At 46.1% G+C, this 20,199-nt stretch overlaps 1 protein-coding gene and 1 long non-coding RNA gene across 5 annotated transcripts in view; one reads left to right on the top strand and one right to left on the bottom strand.

Moving 5' to 3' along the window:
• Positions 1-19,745, bottom strand: part of TMEM116 (transmembrane protein 116) — a 31,567-nt gene extending 11,822 nt beyond the window's left edge. The window contains exons 1-5 of one of the 4 annotated variants that reach the window (XM_030583116.1): positions 19,656-19,745; positions 14,319-14,365; positions 14,007-14,070; positions 10,191-10,322; positions 2,803-2,907 (exon numbers count right to left, since the gene is read on the bottom strand). In XM_030583116.1, the coding sequence (XP_030438976.1) occupies positions 2,803-2,907; positions 10,191-10,322; positions 14,007-14,070; positions 14,319-14,332 (315 nt within the window). In that variant the 5' untranslated portion in view covers positions 14,333-14,365; positions 19,656-19,745. Of the gene's footprint in view, positions 1-2,802; positions 2,908-10,190; positions 10,323-14,006; positions 14,071-14,318; positions 14,366-14,543; positions 14,958-14,998; positions 15,101-15,436; positions 15,454-19,655 lie in introns of those variants that run through there. The other 3 variants (XM_030583117.1, XM_030583114.1, XM_030583115.1) reach the window with 3 other exon arrangements.
• A 110-nt stretch (positions 19,746-19,855) lies between these two features.
• LOC115661186 overlaps positions 19,856-20,199 on the top strand; it is a 38,833-nt gene continuing 38,489 nt past the window's right edge. Inside the window, exon 1 of the long non-coding RNA XR_004003030.1 lies at positions 19,856-20,072. This is a non-coding gene — a long non-coding RNA (uncharacterized LOC115661186). The remainder of the gene's footprint in view (positions 20,073-20,199) is intronic.

The raw sequence follows: 20,199 nt of genomic DNA, 5'->3' as shown, positions 1-20,199 counted from the left end.
TAGGTGCTGTGCTGATGCAAACGAGAGAATAAGAAGCAGCACCCAGTTGCTTTCTTAAGCAAAAAATTGACACCCACTGAAGAGAATTATTCTGTCTTAGAAAAGGAATGCTGTGCCACAGTGTGGGCAGTCAAGCAATTAAGGCCCTATCTTTTTTAATAGAAAGTTCAGGGTCCTAACAGATCATTCACTATTAATCTGGTTAAACAAAACTAAAGGCTCAAATTCCAAGAATCTACGCAGGAGCCTTATACACCAAGAATTTGATATGGAAATTGTGCATATAAAGGTTAAGGAAAACATGGTGGCAGATGCCCTGTCCAGGAAAGAGGCCCCTGACCTGCTGCCTCCAGGTCACCAGGGTCTAACCCTCTTGCAGCTTTGTTAGGGGGGAGGTGTGACTGTCTGTACCCCTGTATTCACCCCTTGCACACTATTATAATTATCTTTGTGCAAGTATGCCTTGTGAGGTATCACTGGTAAACTAGTAACTTGCTGGCCAATATTGTCCTGATAAAGTATGTGTGGCACATTGTATGTAAAGTTATAAGATTTCACTGTATGGTGTTAGTAAGACAGGTACCAAGTCTGTGGAGCGGCCAAACCAGTTCCCCAGAGACAAAGGACAAGATGACGCCTCAGCCAGGTGTGAAAAGATCAAATGGTGTCTCCCTTTATCTCTGCCCATGGCATCCACAACAGCCGAAGAACAAAGGAAGCAGCGCTGGACTAGGGGAGAGATCCTGACTGAAAGAACTTCAGCCAGTAGGACTGCTGAAACGTGTGCTGGGGGAGACTTTGCTTTGAATTCATTATTTGTTAAGTTAAGCATTAGCTGCATTTCACTTTTATTTTTCCTGTAACCAGTTCTGATTTTTATGCCTCATTACTTGTATTCACTTAAAATTTCTCTTTTTGCAGTTAATAAACTTGTTACATTGTTTTATTTAAACCAGTGTGTTTGAACTGAAGTGTTTGGGAAACTCCATTTGGGATCATAGGGTTTGTGCATATCATTTTCTATTAATAATGTCCAGGAGTGAGCTGGGCACTAGAAGACGTTCATTTCTGGGAAAAGCCTGGGACTGGGAGTTCACTTGCATCACTCTGCACTGTAAACCAAGAGTGGTTGGCTGCAGCACTCACAATGTAACTGGGAATAATTTACATGATGGAGGCTGTGTGAGCAGACCAGGAGTGGTAGCTATCACAGCAAAGTCGTGTAAAAGGCATCCCAGGTTCATCAGTCCAGATTGTGCCTTGGATATGTCACATCCTCTGAGTCTGTCTTTTCCAGATGCATGTAGAGAGGGAAGAAGGGACAAGATGGAGCTCTTGGGGTTTCTAGGCAAAAGAGGCCCTTAGGTTAAGATGGTTTATTAGTATTAGTGAAACCAGAGTTGTCCAGGTGGATTAAGCCCTAAATCTGAAATAAAGAGAGAAGTGCCAGCTAAGCACAGAAGGACTAGAGATGGTCTCAAGTCACAACACTCAGAACTAAGTTTCACACACCCTAGAGTTTGGGTGGCTCATTATGAGAAATAAAAAGTCTGAAAAGAAATTTGGATCTGAATGTAGGGACTAGTGAAGAAAGGAAAATGTCTCCCTCGTGAGCTGATCCAAAATCTAAGAATGGAAACTCTCAAAAGTGCATTTTCATCTGCCAAGTCTGCTGCTCCCCAACAGCCATGCAGAATGGGAGCCATCTGAGGAATTTATCTCTATGATGTGCAGGGTGACGTCTATGCGACTTCTCGATTGGGAAGAGGAATGATATGCAGAAACGTAGCCAGTGTGTTCATTGGGAGGAATTGTATAAGTATAAAAAGCCAGTTGTTCTGCAGCAATACATCAAGAGGAATTCTCAGAGAGACAGAAGCTGCTCAGAGTTTAGTCTGGTACGAACAACAAGGAAACTGCTCTGAAAAGATTGAGTTTGGTCACAGGGTGTGTGAAGTGTTTGTTTAGCCTGTACTCAAAGTGTGTTTTTCTGAGGACTGTGTCCTTGTTCCTTTGCTCCCAAAGATTACACTTGATCTTGAAAAGCCATTTTTAAAGGCTAATGACGATAGTAGGGACCCCTTCTCTGCAGAGCTAATCTGTCCTGCTCCAAGTATGAATAGTACTTTAAATGCCAGCTCACTTCCATCGCACCGCTCACCTCATGCTCTTAAAGCACTTCACAGACATTCATGAATGGAGCTTTACCACACTCCTATGAGATACTCAGTAGTATTATCCCCATTTTACAGTTGTGGAAACTGAAACACAAGGACATTAAGGTCTGTCGTTAAGCCTTTTGCCATGCTGCTCATGCCTGGACAGCCTCTCCACAATTCTGACTTGTCAAGCCACATCCCTTTCCTGCAAATACCTCCTTGAGATTTGTTTCTTCTGCAATGCCCATCAGAAGTGGGTTAGTGACAATAATAAACCACTTGGGGCCAGATGCTCAGCTGATGTCAATAGTGTAGTTCCACTGACTTTAAGAGATCTGGCCCTCCCAGTTATTCTTTCCTCCTGAGACCTACTGTGCAACTTGTCTTCTCTGTTTTTGACTTTCAGGCCTAGTCTTGCAATCAGAACACAAAAGCAGATCCACGAGTAGCCCCTGTTGACTTCAACGGCTCTGCATGGGCACAGACACCAACCCACACAGAATCAGCTGCAGGATCAGGGCCTTAGACTGTAAGCTCCGTATGGCGAGAATTGCCGTTATGTTTATGCTTGTACAGCACCGAGCACAGTGTTAGTTCTTAACATATAATAAACAATATGAAAAACTGCCAATGTGGCACTCACCAGAGCGGACATGCTGTACAGGTTCTGATTGTATTTCACCTTTAAATCCATGTACAGATGCCAGGTATAGTTGACAGTGTACAGAAAAGAGGCTACATAAAATATCTGAAAAATAAAAACAGGACTTATTTTATGCCATCCGTAATCATTTGCACTTTCTATAGGACCTTAGTTCCTTTCATCTCCAACAAACCCAGAGCACTTGACAAAACGACACTGTATAAGCTATAAAAACAAGCCCCGAGAGAGTGTTAAAGGTGAAATATAAAGCACCCAGTAGGTGCTCAGCTATCATCGTCCTGAGCGTGGCAGAAATGCCTGGCGAGCTAGATACAGAAATCAGGCTGGGGGAGAATTTCCTGGAGCAGCATAGGGCTGAAGTAGGCAACCCAGCACTGCCTCCTTCACAGGCCCCAGAGAAGGGACTAAGCTGTGGGCATAGGCACCGACTTCCTCTGTTCCCAGGGGGTGAGCGACCCCCACTTTTTCCCAGGCCTCGCCTCTTCCCACCATGGCCCCACTCCACCCCTTCCACCAAGCTCTCACTCTGCCTCTTCCTGCTCCTGCTCCTCTCCCTCCCCCCAGCACCTTCTGAACACAGCTGAACAGCTGATCATGCTGAACACCCACTATATTTTTTCTGTGGATGCTCCAGCCCATGGAGTCGGCAAATATGGCTGGGGATGGAGCTGGGATCAGAAGGGAGCATGCCCATAGCATCCAGCACCATGGCACAGCTCATAGGCAACTGTGGGAACGCTGCCTTAAATTAGAGAAGCCCCCAGTGGTTACGTCAGGGACCAGTCTGACTCCCCACAGCAGTCCAAAATCAAGATGGTCCAAAGATGGCTTAAAGCTATCTTGGTCCTCATCCCCCTAGGCTGTTCACTCTGTGCTGTCTCTCTCAGGAGACAACACAGACTCTGCAGCTAAATTTGCTTCCATTATGATGATCTGGCCACACTGTCGGCTTCCCTTGAATTGGTGAGAATAACAAACCATAGTGCATTTAAGGAAGACAGCAGCAATGAGAGCGCGTGAGAGAGAAATAAGAAATCTAGAGCTATTTGGTCTGAGGTGTTTTCCAGCTCTGCCAGCTCTGAGAACCATCTTTGGACTAAGACCAAGCATAGAAAATCTGAACACAAAAAGAATTTGTTTGAGGAAGTTCTGGGCAACTGAAAAAATAAATTTCTCATACATTGTTTGCTGTGACATGGCAATGTCTGGATGGGTGCCCATCCAGTACACCCCAGTGGCAACCAAGTTCAGACAAGTGACTGGGTGTCTGACTAGTGTAGGTGAACCATCATTTTTTTTCCTGGAAATTCTCAACTAGGGAAGCATGAGCATGCATGGTAGAGTGGGAGGAGGAACTAGGTGAGAAAATCCTTCATCTGGATTGGCTATCTCTTGCTTGACTGAAGTGAAGAGGACTCAGTGTCAATCCTGGTGTCACCCATTGGCAATCCTCATGTCACCTCATCATGGGAGACTACTGATGAGGTAAGAGACACTGCGTTTCTTGCTTCACTGGATATGTCTACAGAGCAACTAGTCACCCACAGCTGGCCCAATCGACTCAGGTGTGTGGGGCTCTGGATTTAAGGCTGTTTCATTGCTGTGTAGATGTCTAAGCCTGAACTGTGGAACAGGTTCTAGGACCCTGTGGGGTGGCAGGGCCCCAGAGATCAGGCTCCAGCCTGAACCTGGAAGTCTATACCACAATAAAACAGCTCCGTAGCCTTAGCCCCGCGAGCCAGAGTCAGCTGGCATGGGCCAGCCATGTTTTTTTCCTTTGCTGTGCAGACATACCCACTGAGACCACAGACATTCTTAGCCATTGCTAAGAAGGTCAAGAGAAGTGACGACTGCTTTGCAGTAAGGTATGTTGCAATGACTCTCCGGCTCATTATAGGATTTTTAATAAGGAACCATTGCCCTTCCATGGGAGGCTCTCAAAGCACTCTACAAACATAACCCATTTTACTTCTTACCAGCCCCCGAGAGCTAGGTCAATGTTATTACCCCATCGTGTAGATGAGGGCACTAAGGCACACACATTTAGCCAAGGCTTCTCATGGAGTCACTGGTAGAACCAGGAAACAGGCCTGCTCTCCTAGCTCCCTATCCTCAGCTTCTGGCATTGGGGATAATCCTGCAGGCCAGAGGCCATGGTCCCCATCAGAGCCTGGCACACAGAAATAAAGCTGGAGCGTAGGAGAAAGCAGGAGCCCTTTGTTTATCCCTCTCCAGTCGCTACTTATAATAATTTTGCGATTTTCCATTGTGCGAGCCAAACAGAGTGGAATCTACCAGGATGTTATTAGGTCATTAGAATTTAATTGGGGTAACTGTGGATGAAGTGCGTAATTATAGCATGTCATCCTCTCTGTTTTGTAGCATGGAATCAAGGGTTACGACCGGAAAGGGCCAGCAGAGGAGAAAATATGTTACTTTTTAATGTCATTTGTTCAGCTAAGTGCTAGGGACTGAAGTGGAGGAAATTGTCAAGGAAGAGAAAAGAAAAGCTTGGGCCAAACTCATCTCTGGTGAATCACCCATTGATCCCAATTGTAACTCCACGGACTGCAGTGGAGTTATGCCAGGGATGAACTTGGCCCTGCATTTGGGGAAAGGAACTATGATTTGTATTGTCTTCCACTGAAGAAAGTAGTAGAAATTCTATGAGCCCCACTGATAAAGCAGAGTGGAATTATGATGCTTGTCTTTGTCAGAAAACATAAACAGGGACAATGGGGGATAATACTTTTTTATCTCACGGAAAGTTGGGAGGGAAAACTATTAATGTTTGAGGAGCTCAGGCCTAAAACCTTAAAGGTACTTAAGTACCTATCTCCCATTGAAATCCATGGGAGTTAAGTGGCAAAACATTTGAGGGCCAGGGCCTCAGAGTGATGAGCACCACTGAAAAATGAAGAATCCAGTACAGGTTAGTCATGACTGAAAATGTTGTTACCATCTGACAACTGTTCAGTGGTTGATATGATGAAGTGTGTGCAGTCTCAGTCTGGCGTTAGTGTCCACACAGCACAAACCACCACCACAACTAGCAATAACTGAGCTCCTGATTCACAGTAGAGATGCCAAAGACTGAATGCACCAGGCAGTCTAAACTGCCTTCTTTCCTCTTGAGGTCATCCCTCCATATCACATGGTGGGGCAGCAGAAGGGACCTTGCACTGCTTTCCCTTTGAACTTATCTAAGAACAGTAATAAATAACTGTCTTGTGCCCACCTCCAACCCCTCGTGGCACTTTACAAACATTAATCAGTGCCCGAAGGAACATTCTGACAGAAGGAATGTCATTGTTATTTGCTGCACGTCTATGAAATGCAGCATCTGTGAGATTCTTGAGCCCAGGACACGGAAGGTGGGGATGGGAAGAGGTTTATTCATTTAACTAGTGTACAGCTCACATGTGGCTTGCTGAGGTGCTGCTCAACCTGTCTCAACCTGTGCCTGAGTTCTCACCCCGCCTCCTCCCTGCCCTGCATCTTATCACAAGTCCCACGTGAGGCCGGCGTTGCTATGGTAAGCACTCAAGTTATTTTAATTCTGTCCTAGAGCAAATAACAGAAAAGGATCTTGCCAGAGTGCAAGTTGGATCTGCCAGACCTAGCACCCTTATATCAGAGAGGGACTGCCTTTGTCCTTACCTGGGAACAGTCTGGGGGGCTAGTGAGTCCCCTGTGGCCCCCTTCACTGGCTATATGTGTTTGTGTAACCATAAGAGATCAGGGTAAGGGATTCACTCACACACACTGCATTCAGGAGCCGGCAGCGGTAGCATAAACATCTCAACAGGAGCTCACTTACTGCTGTCTCTAGGTTGGGACAAAGGCAGGTGCTGATGGGTCTCTCTCATAGGGACACAGGACATGCTGTACATTGCAGGTCCGTGTAGTCCAGTGTCCTGCCTCCAGCAGCAGCCAAGACTTTATGCTCCAAAGGAAAGACAAGTTCCCTCATTTTGCAGCTACCCTTTTAGGCTCCGTTTCCTCCAGCCTCTTGCAGATGCCCTCAAGCTGCTTTGCCATAAACCGTGGAAGCAGAGTGTGCTGTCCCCTGAATTCAGTGGTGACAGAGCATTGCCTTGAGCACACAGTCTCCTTCACTGCACTTCGGTCAAGAAGGGAGGCATCTCTGAAGTAATTGCCAAACCCACATCTCCTGTGACACACTACAACGCTCTGACGCCAGGCCAACATGCATTCCAACCTTTCCCAAAGTAGTCTAGAGTAAACAGAACCAGACAAATGGCAGATATTGTCACTCCCCAGAGAAGTATGTGCCACGACAACCTAATCGAGGGTGACCAGACATCCTAATTTTATCAGGACTGTCCCGATATTTGCTTATTTGTCCCGCATACCGACCTACCTTCGGTTGGGATGCAAATTGTCCCAATATTTTTGCCTCCGCTCACAGACGGAGCGGAGCCCGGAGGGGCTTGCGCCCCCCCAACTCTGTCTCCTCCTTCCCCCATTGGATCCCTCCCCAAATCCCCGCTCTGGCCCCGCGCCCTCAGCCCCGCTCACTCACTGCCCCATTGGATCCCTCCCCAAATCCAGCCACCCTGGCCCCGCCTCTTCCCCAAGCAGACCGCATTCCTCCTCCTCCCCACTCCCTTCCAGGCTTGCGCTGATCAGCTGTATGGGGGCGCAAGTGCTGGAGGGAGGTGGGAGGTGGAGATGGAGTAGAGGCAAGCTGGTGCAGCGGGAGCTCCAGCAGCCGTTCTTTTCTTTTTTTTTTGCTCCGCGCCTCCCCCGCCATCCCGATATTTCACCTGAGTGATCTGGTCACCCTAATAATCCCCTGACCTCTTTGAGCCATGTCTGACCAATAAGAACCATGGCCTCATGATAGTATTCCAATGGCAAACTTGCATATGTGGCCTGTGAAGTGACTTCTGTCCTGCAAGCTCCCTGCAGCCACACGCCTAGTGAATCTTCCCATATATTCACTTCTCTTCCCCAGCTCATTCTCCTTGTATAACCCCCAAATAGACTTCCCCTCATTGCCAAGGGGTCATTGCCATGTCTTCCCTAATGGCTGAATTACATACAAACCGTTTGTTCCGTACCTCCAGGCTCAAGGGGTATGTGTATCATTGTTTTTATAGCAGCATAAGAGGAGCTAGAGAGATCAGAGATAAGCTCCAAATGGAATAGCTGCTACCTAAGTACACTACTTGGTGTCATGAGTAATAGGAATTACCCATGTGTACTGATGTTTAAAATAACCCAACACAAAACTACGCCACAGTAACCCGACAACCAAACACAAAACAATGTGAGCGCTCTCACATGCTGTACATTAAGTTACCTTCCTGCCCTCTCTACAACAGGCAAAAAGCCATTTCCAGCTCCCACCAGCTTGGCTTGACAGAGTGGGGAGGGAGGTTTCCTGGTAGCCTACATGGAAATATGTGGCCTACACACCAGAACAAACCTGATTCAAGTCTGGACTGCAATATAGGAATTAAAGAAGAGAAAACCTCCACCACCCCAGGGGCCAATGTCACACTGCACCCTACAGCGTGCTCCTCAGTATGTTGTCTTGTCCTGTTCAAGGGTGAACACCCAGAGGGGGACCTCACTCTAATGGACACTGCTGGGGATGATGACCAAACAGTAACTTTAGAGTTTTCAGCCTTTGTAGGTTGTTTTTTTAAAGCCGACTACTTGAGATAATATTCCAAATTAGACATAAAACTGAGCCCCTGGCTGCTTGTGGCCAGAGAGCCCATGGCATTACCTGTAAGATTGGTGGTGGTAATAGTTCAAGTAATTAAAAGCTGCCTCTCTAAATTCTCCCTGTAGTTTCAATGGGATATCAGTTCTCTTCACTTCTCACCTTACCACTATGGCCATGCATTGCTATGTGCTGTGAACCAGCTGCCATATCACAGCACATTGGAGTGATGGGTAAATTGATTTCCATCAATTACTGATGGAATTTGCACATAGTGTAGAGATTTCTGGACCAGTGTGAGACTTAGTTATTGTATGTGAAATTCTTTGGCTTAATGCTGACACAAGCCAGGCTGAGAACTGGGAGCTCCTCAGGGGGCAGAGAGGAAGGATTTATCAATCCCAGGCAGTGAAGCAACTTCATGACTGCCACTCCTGCCTCTCGAGTGGCCTTCACAACCAGCATGCTCCCTCTCCACTGGGTGAATGGCCTGGATCTATGAAGTGACAGATCAACCAGCCCTTCCCCTTCCCCAGTCCCAAATCCAGTGTGCTGGTGGCTCCCATAGAATGGGGTCTCTGGCACATAGGCGTGAGCACCCCATGTGCAGCTACCCAAATCTTTGCATCCCCTCCACTCCATGGAGTGGAAGTACATCACCTCCTCTGCATCTGGGGACTTCCATGGCCATGAAGGCAGAGGCAGGGTTTGTCATGCTAAGAGGCTTCACTTTATTTCCCAGCTAAGCTCCTTCGGTCCAGAATACAGTTCATTTTTAATTTGGCCTGCTTTAAATAGCCCTAAAGTCCTAAATGCAAATAGCTTCCGAAATATTCTCCCTTCCTTACAGTACAAGCCATTCCAAAGCCCTACAGCCATTGTAGGGTAATGGGTTTCTGCACTGAGCCATTCCTACTGCCACAGTGTCCCGTTTGCAGCCCCTCACATATTTCCTATCCCTGCAGTCATTACCTAGCATGCTTCAGACATCTACTAATCGACTTTGACAGGAGGAAACCCTAATGATGCAGCGGCAACCCAATGAGACAAAAAGAACTGTCAGGAAAATTATTCCACTTCACTGAGGCCCCTGCACATGAATTCAGCACAGAACAGGACACACAGCTGACCTTCAGGGCATCAGGCTGAGCTTACCACGAGCATAGCAGCCCACAGAGTAATCCAGTGGGACTGCTTGGAAGACTACTGGTATAAGGGTAACAGGAGCAGATCCCATGGGGACTACTCATGGGAGTAAGATTTACAGGGATGGGCCCAAGGGGAATACCAGAGTTTGTTTGTTCTTTTCAGGAAGGAGGAGTGTGGAAATACAGCAGTACATTACTCACAGAGATAACCTTGGGTACCTGCTCAACAAGAGATGAGACCAACTCATTTAATGAACACTCCCCATAGCAACCCTAAAGTCACTCTCTGTCTCTAACAGACTTTACCTTGCTAAGGCAGGTCTGTACAATTATCCTCATTTTACAGATAAGACACAGAGATCTTACCTATTAAGGTCAATCAGCAAGTCAGTGTCAGAGCCAGGATCAGAGCCCAGGGCTGCCTAACTCCCAGTCCTGTGCTCTAACCGCTAGACCACTTCATGACATAATTCTGTGCAAAGCAACCTCACATCACAAACTGATAACCCAGAGTTACTCACCTGACCAGTTGTTTGAAGATTATAGCAGACAACGTCTTGATTTGTGGTTGGCGTGGTATAGAGAAGCACCCCAATGAGCCAGCACATCCCCAGAAACAGGTTGGAGAGGCTCAGGTAGAACAGAGGGCGCACCTAGAAAAGTTGAAGCGATCATTTGGCTTGGTGAATATTGTACATAGTCCCACAATGGTCAGCTAAAACAAGGGTTTCATTTTCACCCTCCTTTTCCTGATATACTTTCATGCCAAGCCAGCCTAAGAATGCTGCTATCCCCACACAAGGAAACTGGACTGATCTGTGCACTCAGGAGATGTTTACATAAGGAGCACCAAGATTTAATGATCATTGGCCAAGGCCACATTAGCAACTGCCCAAGAACCTGAGAGCTGCACCAAATCTGGCTCTGAAGATTCAAAATCCTATGATTTAATAAAATAGATTTCCTTCACTGCATTATTAGTAACATCCATGGTGACAAACGCTCAAGTATTTTGAAAAATCCTACATTTTTCTGTCTATGGGTGTGTTTGTTTCCCGCCTACATAGCACAGCTTGGAAAATGGAATACCACTTTAATTAGCTTGTGGTCAGTTTCTACCAATTTCAAGTTCTCATGCACTGGCACAAGACCACTGTATTTAAGTTGTAAACACTGCAGGGAAAGATTTACTTGTTTAAAAATGATGACCACGTTTTCATTGACAGTGGGAGCTATGGGTGGTCAGCCACCCTGAAAACCAGGCCAGTTATCTAGGTGCCTAAATGTGGATTTCAGTGCCTAACTTTCAGCATCCAGGAGTGAAAAATTTAGCCTTTTTTTCTATAGAAATTTTTAAAACTAAACAAAACATGCAAACATTTATATAGGTCTTAGCTTTGGGAAACATTATTTATTTTATAGAACCTACATTGTGGGCTGAATTTGACCAGACATTGTCCTTTAATTAAAAATAAATGTGGATTATCACAATATTTGCTTGAACTTTTCTCTTTCCTAATAGATGAAGAGTAATGGCTTGTTGATGTAGTTAGTTCAACAACAATAAACATTTGCCAGCAGGTTGTTTTGTCCTTATTCTGTAGTTACAGATAGAGAGTGGGAATGAATTCTGTTTAAGCTCTTTCTAGGGGATATTTTTCCTTCAGTGGGCACTCTAAGCACCTCCATTTTATACAGTGTCTGAGAAACTAAATGTCTATCTCAAGATCTTTATTTTTATTAGCACCATACATTACCTGTCACCCCAGTAAATCAGTTAATCAAACCTTTTATTGCTAACTTGCATATCTTGAGCTAGTTTCCATCATCGGGTTCATTGTATTTATTAATCCCTCTTAAAACATTTTTTAAAACACTTGCACACATTTCTCCATGCAGAACCAAGCAGTGGGTATACAGCAGACTAGAATTCTCTGCATGGTTGTCACTATGAGTATATTAAAAACAAACAACCCTGGAAGAAGGTGGATGATCAGTTGTAACGAGTGAACAGGTGATGCAGCTCTGTGCAAGCATAGTGAAACCCAACTGTTTATCTAGTGGGTTATTTAGGTACAGGTATATATAAGGAAGTTGGAGGACTAGGTGACGCTGTTGTTAAAGTAGAAGGCAAGCCAGTTCTTTCAGGAAGAAAAGCCAAATTATTTATAAACTGGAGGAAGGAAATGTAAAGAAATTTAATGGTTTAAAACTGCTGGTTAGCTGGACAAAATGTGTAGCCATTATTATATATGTTCAGATTGGGCTGGGGACTCTTTGAAGCACATCTGCTTGCATAAGAAATCCTTGTATCTTCTATGGTGCATTCACAAGTGCTCCAGGGTTAGACCCTGTTTATATTTTTTAGTCACTCTGTTTTTTCTTTATCACAAACTGGGAAATTCTTTCATTAACATGTCATGCCTTAAACATGGTTTAGTTAATGCTGAGAGTTTTCTGGATTCTGTAGATCCAAAAAATACGTTTCAACAATTAGGCTTTCAGCTGCAAGTTCTAGTGTGGAAAGATAAGTATCTATGATTCCCATACTTCTCAATAACTGGGAAATAAACCTTTCTTTTAAAAATGTTACTCTTTAAATATCATGCGTCAGGGAATAATCTGATCATAGCAAGCATCAGGAAGCATTTAGCCTATGCCCTTCATTTACAGAGTTGCATAACTGGTCAGGTGCATGGTGGGTGGGACTAGGAGTGGGAGCGTATTGAGGTACTCAGCTTCCTCTGAAGCATCAGGAATCAACTACCATTCTAGGCAGAATACAAGTCTCAAAGCCTACCAGTGCTGTGTTCTTATGTAACCAAACTAGCTCCCTCACAGTTCTTGAAATAAGACACTTTCTGACACAGATGGCATGGTCTAATCACCTCTAGACATCGGGGTTGAAATACCTGGGCTCCCTAGAGCCACCTCCTCAAATCCTAGCAAGGGTGATCCAACCCTCATTCTTCCAAGGTAAATCAATGGAGTTCCAGGAAGTTTACTCTGTGTATTGGGTGGGCTCTTTCTAGGAGATTTTAAACACTGAGGCCCTGTCTTCTCTCTGTGGACAAAAGTCCCCCATTTGGTCAGAATAAGTCCTGTAAATTTGCAATGGACTCCTTGGCCCACACACACTGTGTTCCATGGGAGTTTTGGGGGTGTGGGACCCATAACATGTGACATGCTTTGGAGATAAGGAAGATACAGAAATAGAAAAGTTTGATATAATTATAACAGAATACAAGTTTAGAAGTACTGCTCACCTAATTTATGACAGAAAATTACTATTCAGCCTCCCTCACCTTTCCTTAAACATTGAAGTTCTTGAGTCTTATTAGTGCAGTCTTGTGAAAAGCAAATGTTATTCACACATTTTGATTGAAAGTGATTTTTAAATTATTTCTGATTGGAACATTTGCTATTTACATTTTATTGGTTAGCTCTACAGGTCATCCAGTCAGGGAAAAGAGACACCATGTGACATACGTCATCAACTAAACCATGTGAATCTCAAATATTTGCAGCAAATATTTGGGGGCCATTCATATCTGGGAGAAATGCTAAGCATAAATTAATGCATCTTTTGGAATCATGAATAAATCTAAGGGTTTCTGCTAATCACCAGAAAAATAGATGAAATTCAATGAAAACATTATTTGTTGTGAATCATTCATTCAGCTGCAGTTAGGATAATGCTTATAGCTTTATATGTAATTATATTTGGTCAATTTGTGCTCTCAAACAGAGCACGAACAGAGGTGCACAGTCCCCACTAAAGTCAATGGGAGCTGAATGTGGGTATCTGAATGCAGAATTTGACTCAATAATACTCAGCCCTTGTAACCGTTGCAGTGCATCTATAAATTATTAATCCTCACAACCTCTTCTCCTCCATCTCCTGAAATTTTATTCTTGTTTCCATTTAACAGACTGGAACACTCAGTCTGAGAGATGAAGTGACTGTCCCAAGGCCCAGAAAGAGTCAGTGTCAGAGCAAGAATTGGGACTAAGGAGTTCTTGACTCAGACCACACGGGCACAATTTAACTTATATACATGTAATGGGGAAGGATTAAAAAAACACTGATGGAATATGAACTTCATGAAGCAGTATATAAACACAGGAAAATATGCCCATGGTTTGTTGATTCATCTGCCTGGCAGCATTAAACCGTTGGTTTACTCTGTTAATAATAAAAAGAGAATGTGCCTAAAAAATTTGAAGCCTTCCTAGTGGAAAACTTATGCCAACACATCTGTTTTGTTACATAAAATATGATTTATCCTCAGGGTAACAAACATTCAAACTTAAAAACTGAAAGGCAGAATCCTTACCTCTGGGGATCTCACTACATTTTGAAAGACAGCATAGGCAATGATTGAGCTGGAACCTATAACACTGATGAGAAAATAAAGAGCAGGTTGGTTGGAAAACGTTACTTTGGATCTTGTTTCACTTGACCTGTTTATAGTGGGCTGCTATTCGCTTTTTATAATCTTACTAATAATAAAACAATAATTAATAATAAATTACTTTCTTGAGTTCCAATTAAAGAGATTTAAAGGGAGCAGTAAACCTCCAGGAAAGGTGCAGGGAAGGCTGCCATTCCTGACATTTGCTTACTAGTTTAAAACAATATACTGTACCTTAAAGTGGCCATGACAAACTGTATCCATTTTATAGCAGAGTAAACCTGGGGGAAATATAAAAATGCAGATGGGTAAGTGCAGCTGCAAACATGCTCTGCAACCTCATTTTCTATCCGTAATAACAAACGGCTAAATAGTTGTCTAAACTCGATCACAGAGGCGTACAGCGGAGCAGTGCAAACGCTGAGATGCCTAGGAGAAAACTCAAAGCCATGTTTGCACCTTAAAGCTGAGAGAGCCAGGCAGCATTTACCCAAGATTTCGCTCTAGCAGGTTTCCTGCACTGAGAGTTTGGGTTATGCACGGTGCCCTGGCATCACGGAGAGGCGAGCTTAGCTGAAGGGATAAAGACAGGAGCGCAGGGGGAAGCCTGGAGAAGATGGAGAGAGACTCAGGGAGGAGAAAGAAGGGTGATAGCAGAGGAGCAGCTCTGCTGTAGTGGAGGTGAAGCCAGAGAGGGAGCTAAGAGGTGACCGAGGGGAAGGCGGATTGGATCGCGGCGGCTAGATCACTCAGAGGGGTGCCTGGAAGGATGGGGGCAGAGACGGGCTGGCCAGATGGTGAGATCCAGGGCTAGCTAGGGAGAACGGACGGGGCGGGCTGGCCGCGGGAGCTGGCCCTGCTCCCGGGGGGCTCCCGATCTGCAGTCCCCGGCCAGGACTCGCCCGCTCACTCACCTGCCAGTCCCCGTCCAGCCGGGTGACATTGAGCCCGGCCGCCTGCGCTGCGAGGGCCATCGGGCGCCGGCAGCCCCTTCCCCGGGACACTGAGCTCTGCGCTCCTGCCGGGAGCCGCTGCCCGGCTCCTCCTCCCGGCCCGGCTGTTCCTGCCCCCGCCCCGGGGCCGCTGGGCACGGCCACCCCCCGCCAGCGGGGGCACCCGGCCGGGGCTAGGGACGGGGGGATGCCAAAGGGACGGAGGGCGGGCGGAGAAGAGACGGGGCAGAAGCAGGATCGGCTCCGACTTTACCCTGCCCCCGTCTGCCTCGCAGGGACCCTGCACCTCGCTCCTGCCTCTGGCAAAACTCCCCCTGAGCTGCAACCAGCGCCCCTGGAAACTCCGCGTCGCCTCGCGGGTCTGGCCGAGCGGTGTGCGCAGGCCGGCGGCTCGCTCACCCCGGGGAGCGGGGAGCGGGTTTGCTGACTGAGCAGCGAAGGGGAATCGCCCTTTAACGTCTGCGACCCCCTGTTGTATTTCTCATGCAGCTGTCACTGCAGTAGCCAGGTCACTCTGGTGTGTCTGGATAAACTCCCCCCTTCTCCTTTCCTCTGCTAGGTGGCTAGCCCTTCCCTTGCATCCCATTGTGTCCATTTCCCTCCCCGCCCTCAACTCCCCGGGGGCACTGCTGACGCCCGTTGTTCCGCAGCCTGCGTTATTCAAGGAAGGCTTTGTGAAAAGGTGGCCTCCTGCACCTTGCTCTGAAAATGGGCAGGATCAGGACCATCACGTCACAAAGGCACAGAAGTTACTAAGCAAACTGGGCCCTTCAGTGCAGTTCAAGTTGAGGGGAAGTCAGGAGATGTCATTGGCAGGCTCTAGAAACTGCACTAGGGGAGAAACCAAAACTGAGCAGACTGGATTGTGGAAAAATGCTCCTGGAATTGAATCCACCCAGGGATGTTGAGAGCTCTGGGGAGAAGAAGAGGTTAATATCCAAGCAGGCTGCTTTACTCAGCTGAGTAAAAGGAATGATGATAATGGAGTAGAAAGTTCCCCATAAGGAAATGGAAATGATGCGAGCTTTAACGTGTGGAAATTCCTCTGAACTGGGAGATGAGGGGGATTGCTAGAAATACATCTAATGGGGCTCCTTAAATTGTAAGCACCCTGTTTTCCAATGTGTCCAGCCTGACTGGAATCTCCTGGCATTCCTGAGATATAAATAGTAGATAATGGTGATAACTCGGGACATCAGGACACCATTGGTCATTGGTGTGGTGGCGTAGGCCCAACTCAGGATAATTGCCACTGGGAATAAGGCAACTAACGACCTTTGAGGATCTGGCCCTCAGTGCTTCCACAGCTCCCAATTTCCTTTATGGCAGCCTGGGTCAATCTGAAGCAAGGCTGACCTGGCCAGCACTTCCCCCAAAACATGAATTATATTTTGTCTCGCTTGGTTTAAATCCTACTTCTACCACAGGACAAGTGGCATTTATGACCATTTCCAGGGCTGTTTAGATTTTACACCTTCTTTATAGGACTGTTGTGCTCACAGGTCAGCACTGCAAGAGAGCTGGGCGGTAGTTACTAAGGGCTAGTCTACCAGAAGTGGTACATCGGCACAGTTGCGCCACTGTAGTGCATTTATTCTGTTCTCCCATCGGCATGATAAATCCATCTCCATGAGAGGTGGTAGCTAGGCTGGCGGGAGAAGCTCTCCCGCTGATATAGCACTTGGGTGTAACTTACGTGGGTCGGGGGTGGCTTATTTACACCCTTGAGAGACAGAAGTTATACCCAGGTGAGTGGTAATGTAGACCTGGCCTATTTTGTGTTTACAGAATATGTATATAGGATGTACAGAGTCACTCAGTGGACTCTTAGCTTTGCCTGTCATTGGTCAGCTGTCAGGCTTGTTTAATTAGTAGGAATCTGGATCAAAAGCACCTAAGATAGGGAAGAGCAGACCATTATCACATGGATTTAGGTGGATGCTTTAATGGGATAGAGAAGAGGTACAAAACAGCTCATCCATAACTGAAATTCCCACAAGTGTCCTCACCTAATCTGTATAATGGAAGAATAAAGGTACAAGGCACAACAAACAGAATGATTTTTCATAATGAATATGGAGCTATGGAAAACACCGAGAGTGACATTCACTCTGGGCAGAAGGCCAGCACAAGGCCCTGTGCCCCATTTAAATCCTTTAGTGGTTCCATGGGATATAAACAGTTAGGGTGACCAGATAGTAAGTATGAAAAATCGGGACAGGGAGTGGGGGGTAATTGGCACCTATATAAGAAAAAGCCCCAAATATCGGGACTGTCCCTATAAAATCAGGACATCTGGTCACTCAATAAACAGTGCACAGGCCTTGTGCTGTTTCTCTGCACAGGAGTGAGTTTCACCTAGTGAGAATAGGACGGAACAGTCAGCCCAACCGTAGTAAACATGATGAATGAGGATGGAGGGTGACCAGAAAATTACCAATAGAAAGATTCCAGATCCCATTACCAATATTCTGAGTCATCTTTCCTCTACATTTAGCAATCTGAGTTTACCAGATTCTATCATACAATGATAACATAGTCAATAACATCAGATCATATTTATTGAACCAGTTTTCCCTTCCCAAGCTGGAACATGCATAATTTATACTAAAGAGGGAATGGGTTACTAGCTAGGCAAAGAAAATTCCAGTGATTAAAAAGAAAAGAAAAGTAACTGAGACTTATAGTTGCAGATATCACAGCTAAAAAGAAAGCTTTTGTTGACCATGCAGTGTTTATATAAGTCAGAACTCAAGAATGATAATGCTTTATTGTGCTTGTGGAAAGTTATGATTAATGTTCCACAAGTGAGTCACCACAAAACTTTTAAACAAATCATGATCTATGTTCCCAGTCACGTTGAAGTTTACTAATGCTGAAGTAACATTTAAAATACCATTTACTTTTCACTGTTTATGCTGTTTGATCAATTTTTGTATTTCACTCAGTAGTCAGTTTTAGTTAGTGGCTTTCATGCCCTAACACAGTGCTGCAGTGTTTGGGCTGCAAACACTGCAAGAGGATGTTGAAATCCAAAACAAATACTTTTAAAATTTCATATCCTTTTTATAGAGAAAAATGAGGACTCTCCAGTAAGGTAAGGATAGTTATGGAGGGGAGATTTACTAGAAGTCTTTGGAATTTGCAGATACCACTGACAAACACATTTAAACACACCTAGAGGCAGATACACACTGACATTCACACAATCATTGGCTATGATACCATGGTGATGAGTGCACAGAGATAGGCAGATAGATATGCTCCTCTTGAGAGTAGTGAAATTCAGACTCAAATCATCAATGCAATAATCCATTTTATTTAAATAATGCACAAACTATCGGGGCAGTACTCCTGGCAATATTGTTTATAAAAGGCAATAGAAAGGATGATGTCTGGGCTTAATGCATTACCAGAGTGTTCACTATACACCTGATGGTCACTGTGGGTTTATGTGGGAGACCAGCTACAGTTGACTTATGGAGATGAATACATGTCTTGTGGGACTCATAGGAAATGAATGAACCAGTGTCTGCCCTATCATTAGAGGCAGAAAGCCGCTAGAGGGAAACAAGGCTATCTGTCATTTATACTCATGCACTTTGAGCTCTGGGACAATTTAAACAGCTAATAAAACCTTTTACTTTATTCCTTTGGTGAAAGTTCAAGTGACTCATTTTTGTTGGCCCCTTGTATTATGAAGAGTTGCTAGACAGGAGTGTCCTTTGTCTCCATTATTGTTCATTACATAAGTAGAGTTTTCGGGGGTGATACCATGGAATCAAAATAACATGAAAAGAATGCAAATTGGACAGGTGGCCATAAGATTCTGCTATACGCTGAGGGATCATCCAATGAGATAAAATTATCAGACACTACAGGTTTTTGGGGTATGATTTAGGATCACTGAACATAGGTACAGGTGAGGCATGAAAGTAAAGACTGGAAAGTTTCATCATCTTACATGCAATTATACCAAACAGTGTTAACACACCTCATCCTGTCTTTCTGGTAATATAAAAAGTGAGTGAACTTTTCTCCAGTATGTTGTTTCTTTCTGCCTTGCACTGTAAACTCTTCAAGACAGGACACCTCTTTTTAACATGATTTGTAAAGTACACGGCGAACTGCTAGGACTCTGTATGAATGTCAGTAATCATTGTCCTCTTGCCTCCAGGCATGGTGGTGCTGCAGTGGTGCTGCAGTCATTGAGGGGGAAGTTTGCACTACAACTCCCAAGAAGTGGAGGCCAGGTTGGGGCCCCCTTGAAAGAAGTGTTTTTTGTAATGTGAGCAGTGGAGTTTTATTCATCAGAGGAAGAGATTTAAAAAAAAGAGATGGGCTGGCTGTTTTTACAGGATGAACTATGGACCAGATTCTGATCTTATTCATGCCACTGAGGATCTGGAGTGACGCCATTGATTTGTGGTTATTCCAGGTCAATCTTAAATCCCTGAGCAGTTAAGCCGCGGGCTGCACAACACAGGCCTGATTTCCAACCTCCTTGAGCCCCACAGCCCGGGTCACCCATTACTTGGCTACACCCAACTGCCCCTGCTTAGCTTCCCCATGCGTTACTGCGCCCCTAGGCAAGCCCCGCCCCTCCAGTTGACGTTACCTCATCGTTGCTCGCTGACGTCACGCGCTGGGCGGGTCTCGCAGAGGCGCGTGCACCCGGCCGCCCCAGGGTGGGCGGGGTCCGACTAGCGCGCGCGCGGGCCCGGCGCCTCAGGCTGCGCGGTCCGAGGCGCTTCGTTGGGGGCGGCTCAGCGGCCGTGGCCCGGGCGAGTCTCCCCGGAGCGCGGCAGGGGCCCGGCCCCGCTGCTTGGGCAGTGCTAGGTGGGGGCTCCCTGCCCCTCCCCGCCGCCCGGGGCCGACGTTCGGATGAGGCGCTGGGCAGAGCCCGGACGGGGTTACTCCCCTCCCCCCCGGCTCGCGACCGCCAGGCGTTTGCTGCGTCGCGCGCCTGCTCTCGGCGGTTCTACGGCAGCCGCGCAGGGACCGGGAGGCGGCGGGCGCCAGCGGACGGAGACAGGTTTGACGTAGCAGTAGTAATGCACAGGCTTTATTTGCAGCAATGCTCGCTCTTTGCCCCCACCCCTGCACGCCAAAGGCAGCAGAGCCCCCACTGCGATTAGCCCGCTGCGCAGTACAGTGCCCAG

Source organism: Gopherus evgoodei, chromosome 13 (assembly GCF_007399415.2).
Source record: "Gopherus evgoodei ecotype Sinaloan lineage chromosome 13, rGopEvg1_v1.p, whole genome shotgun sequence".
NCBI classification, from domain to species: domain Eukaryota; kingdom Metazoa; phylum Chordata; order Testudines; family Testudinidae; genus Gopherus; species Gopherus evgoodei.
The sequence above is the reverse complement of the archived record's forward strand: the minus strand, read 5'-3'. Positions and strand labels throughout refer to the sequence as shown.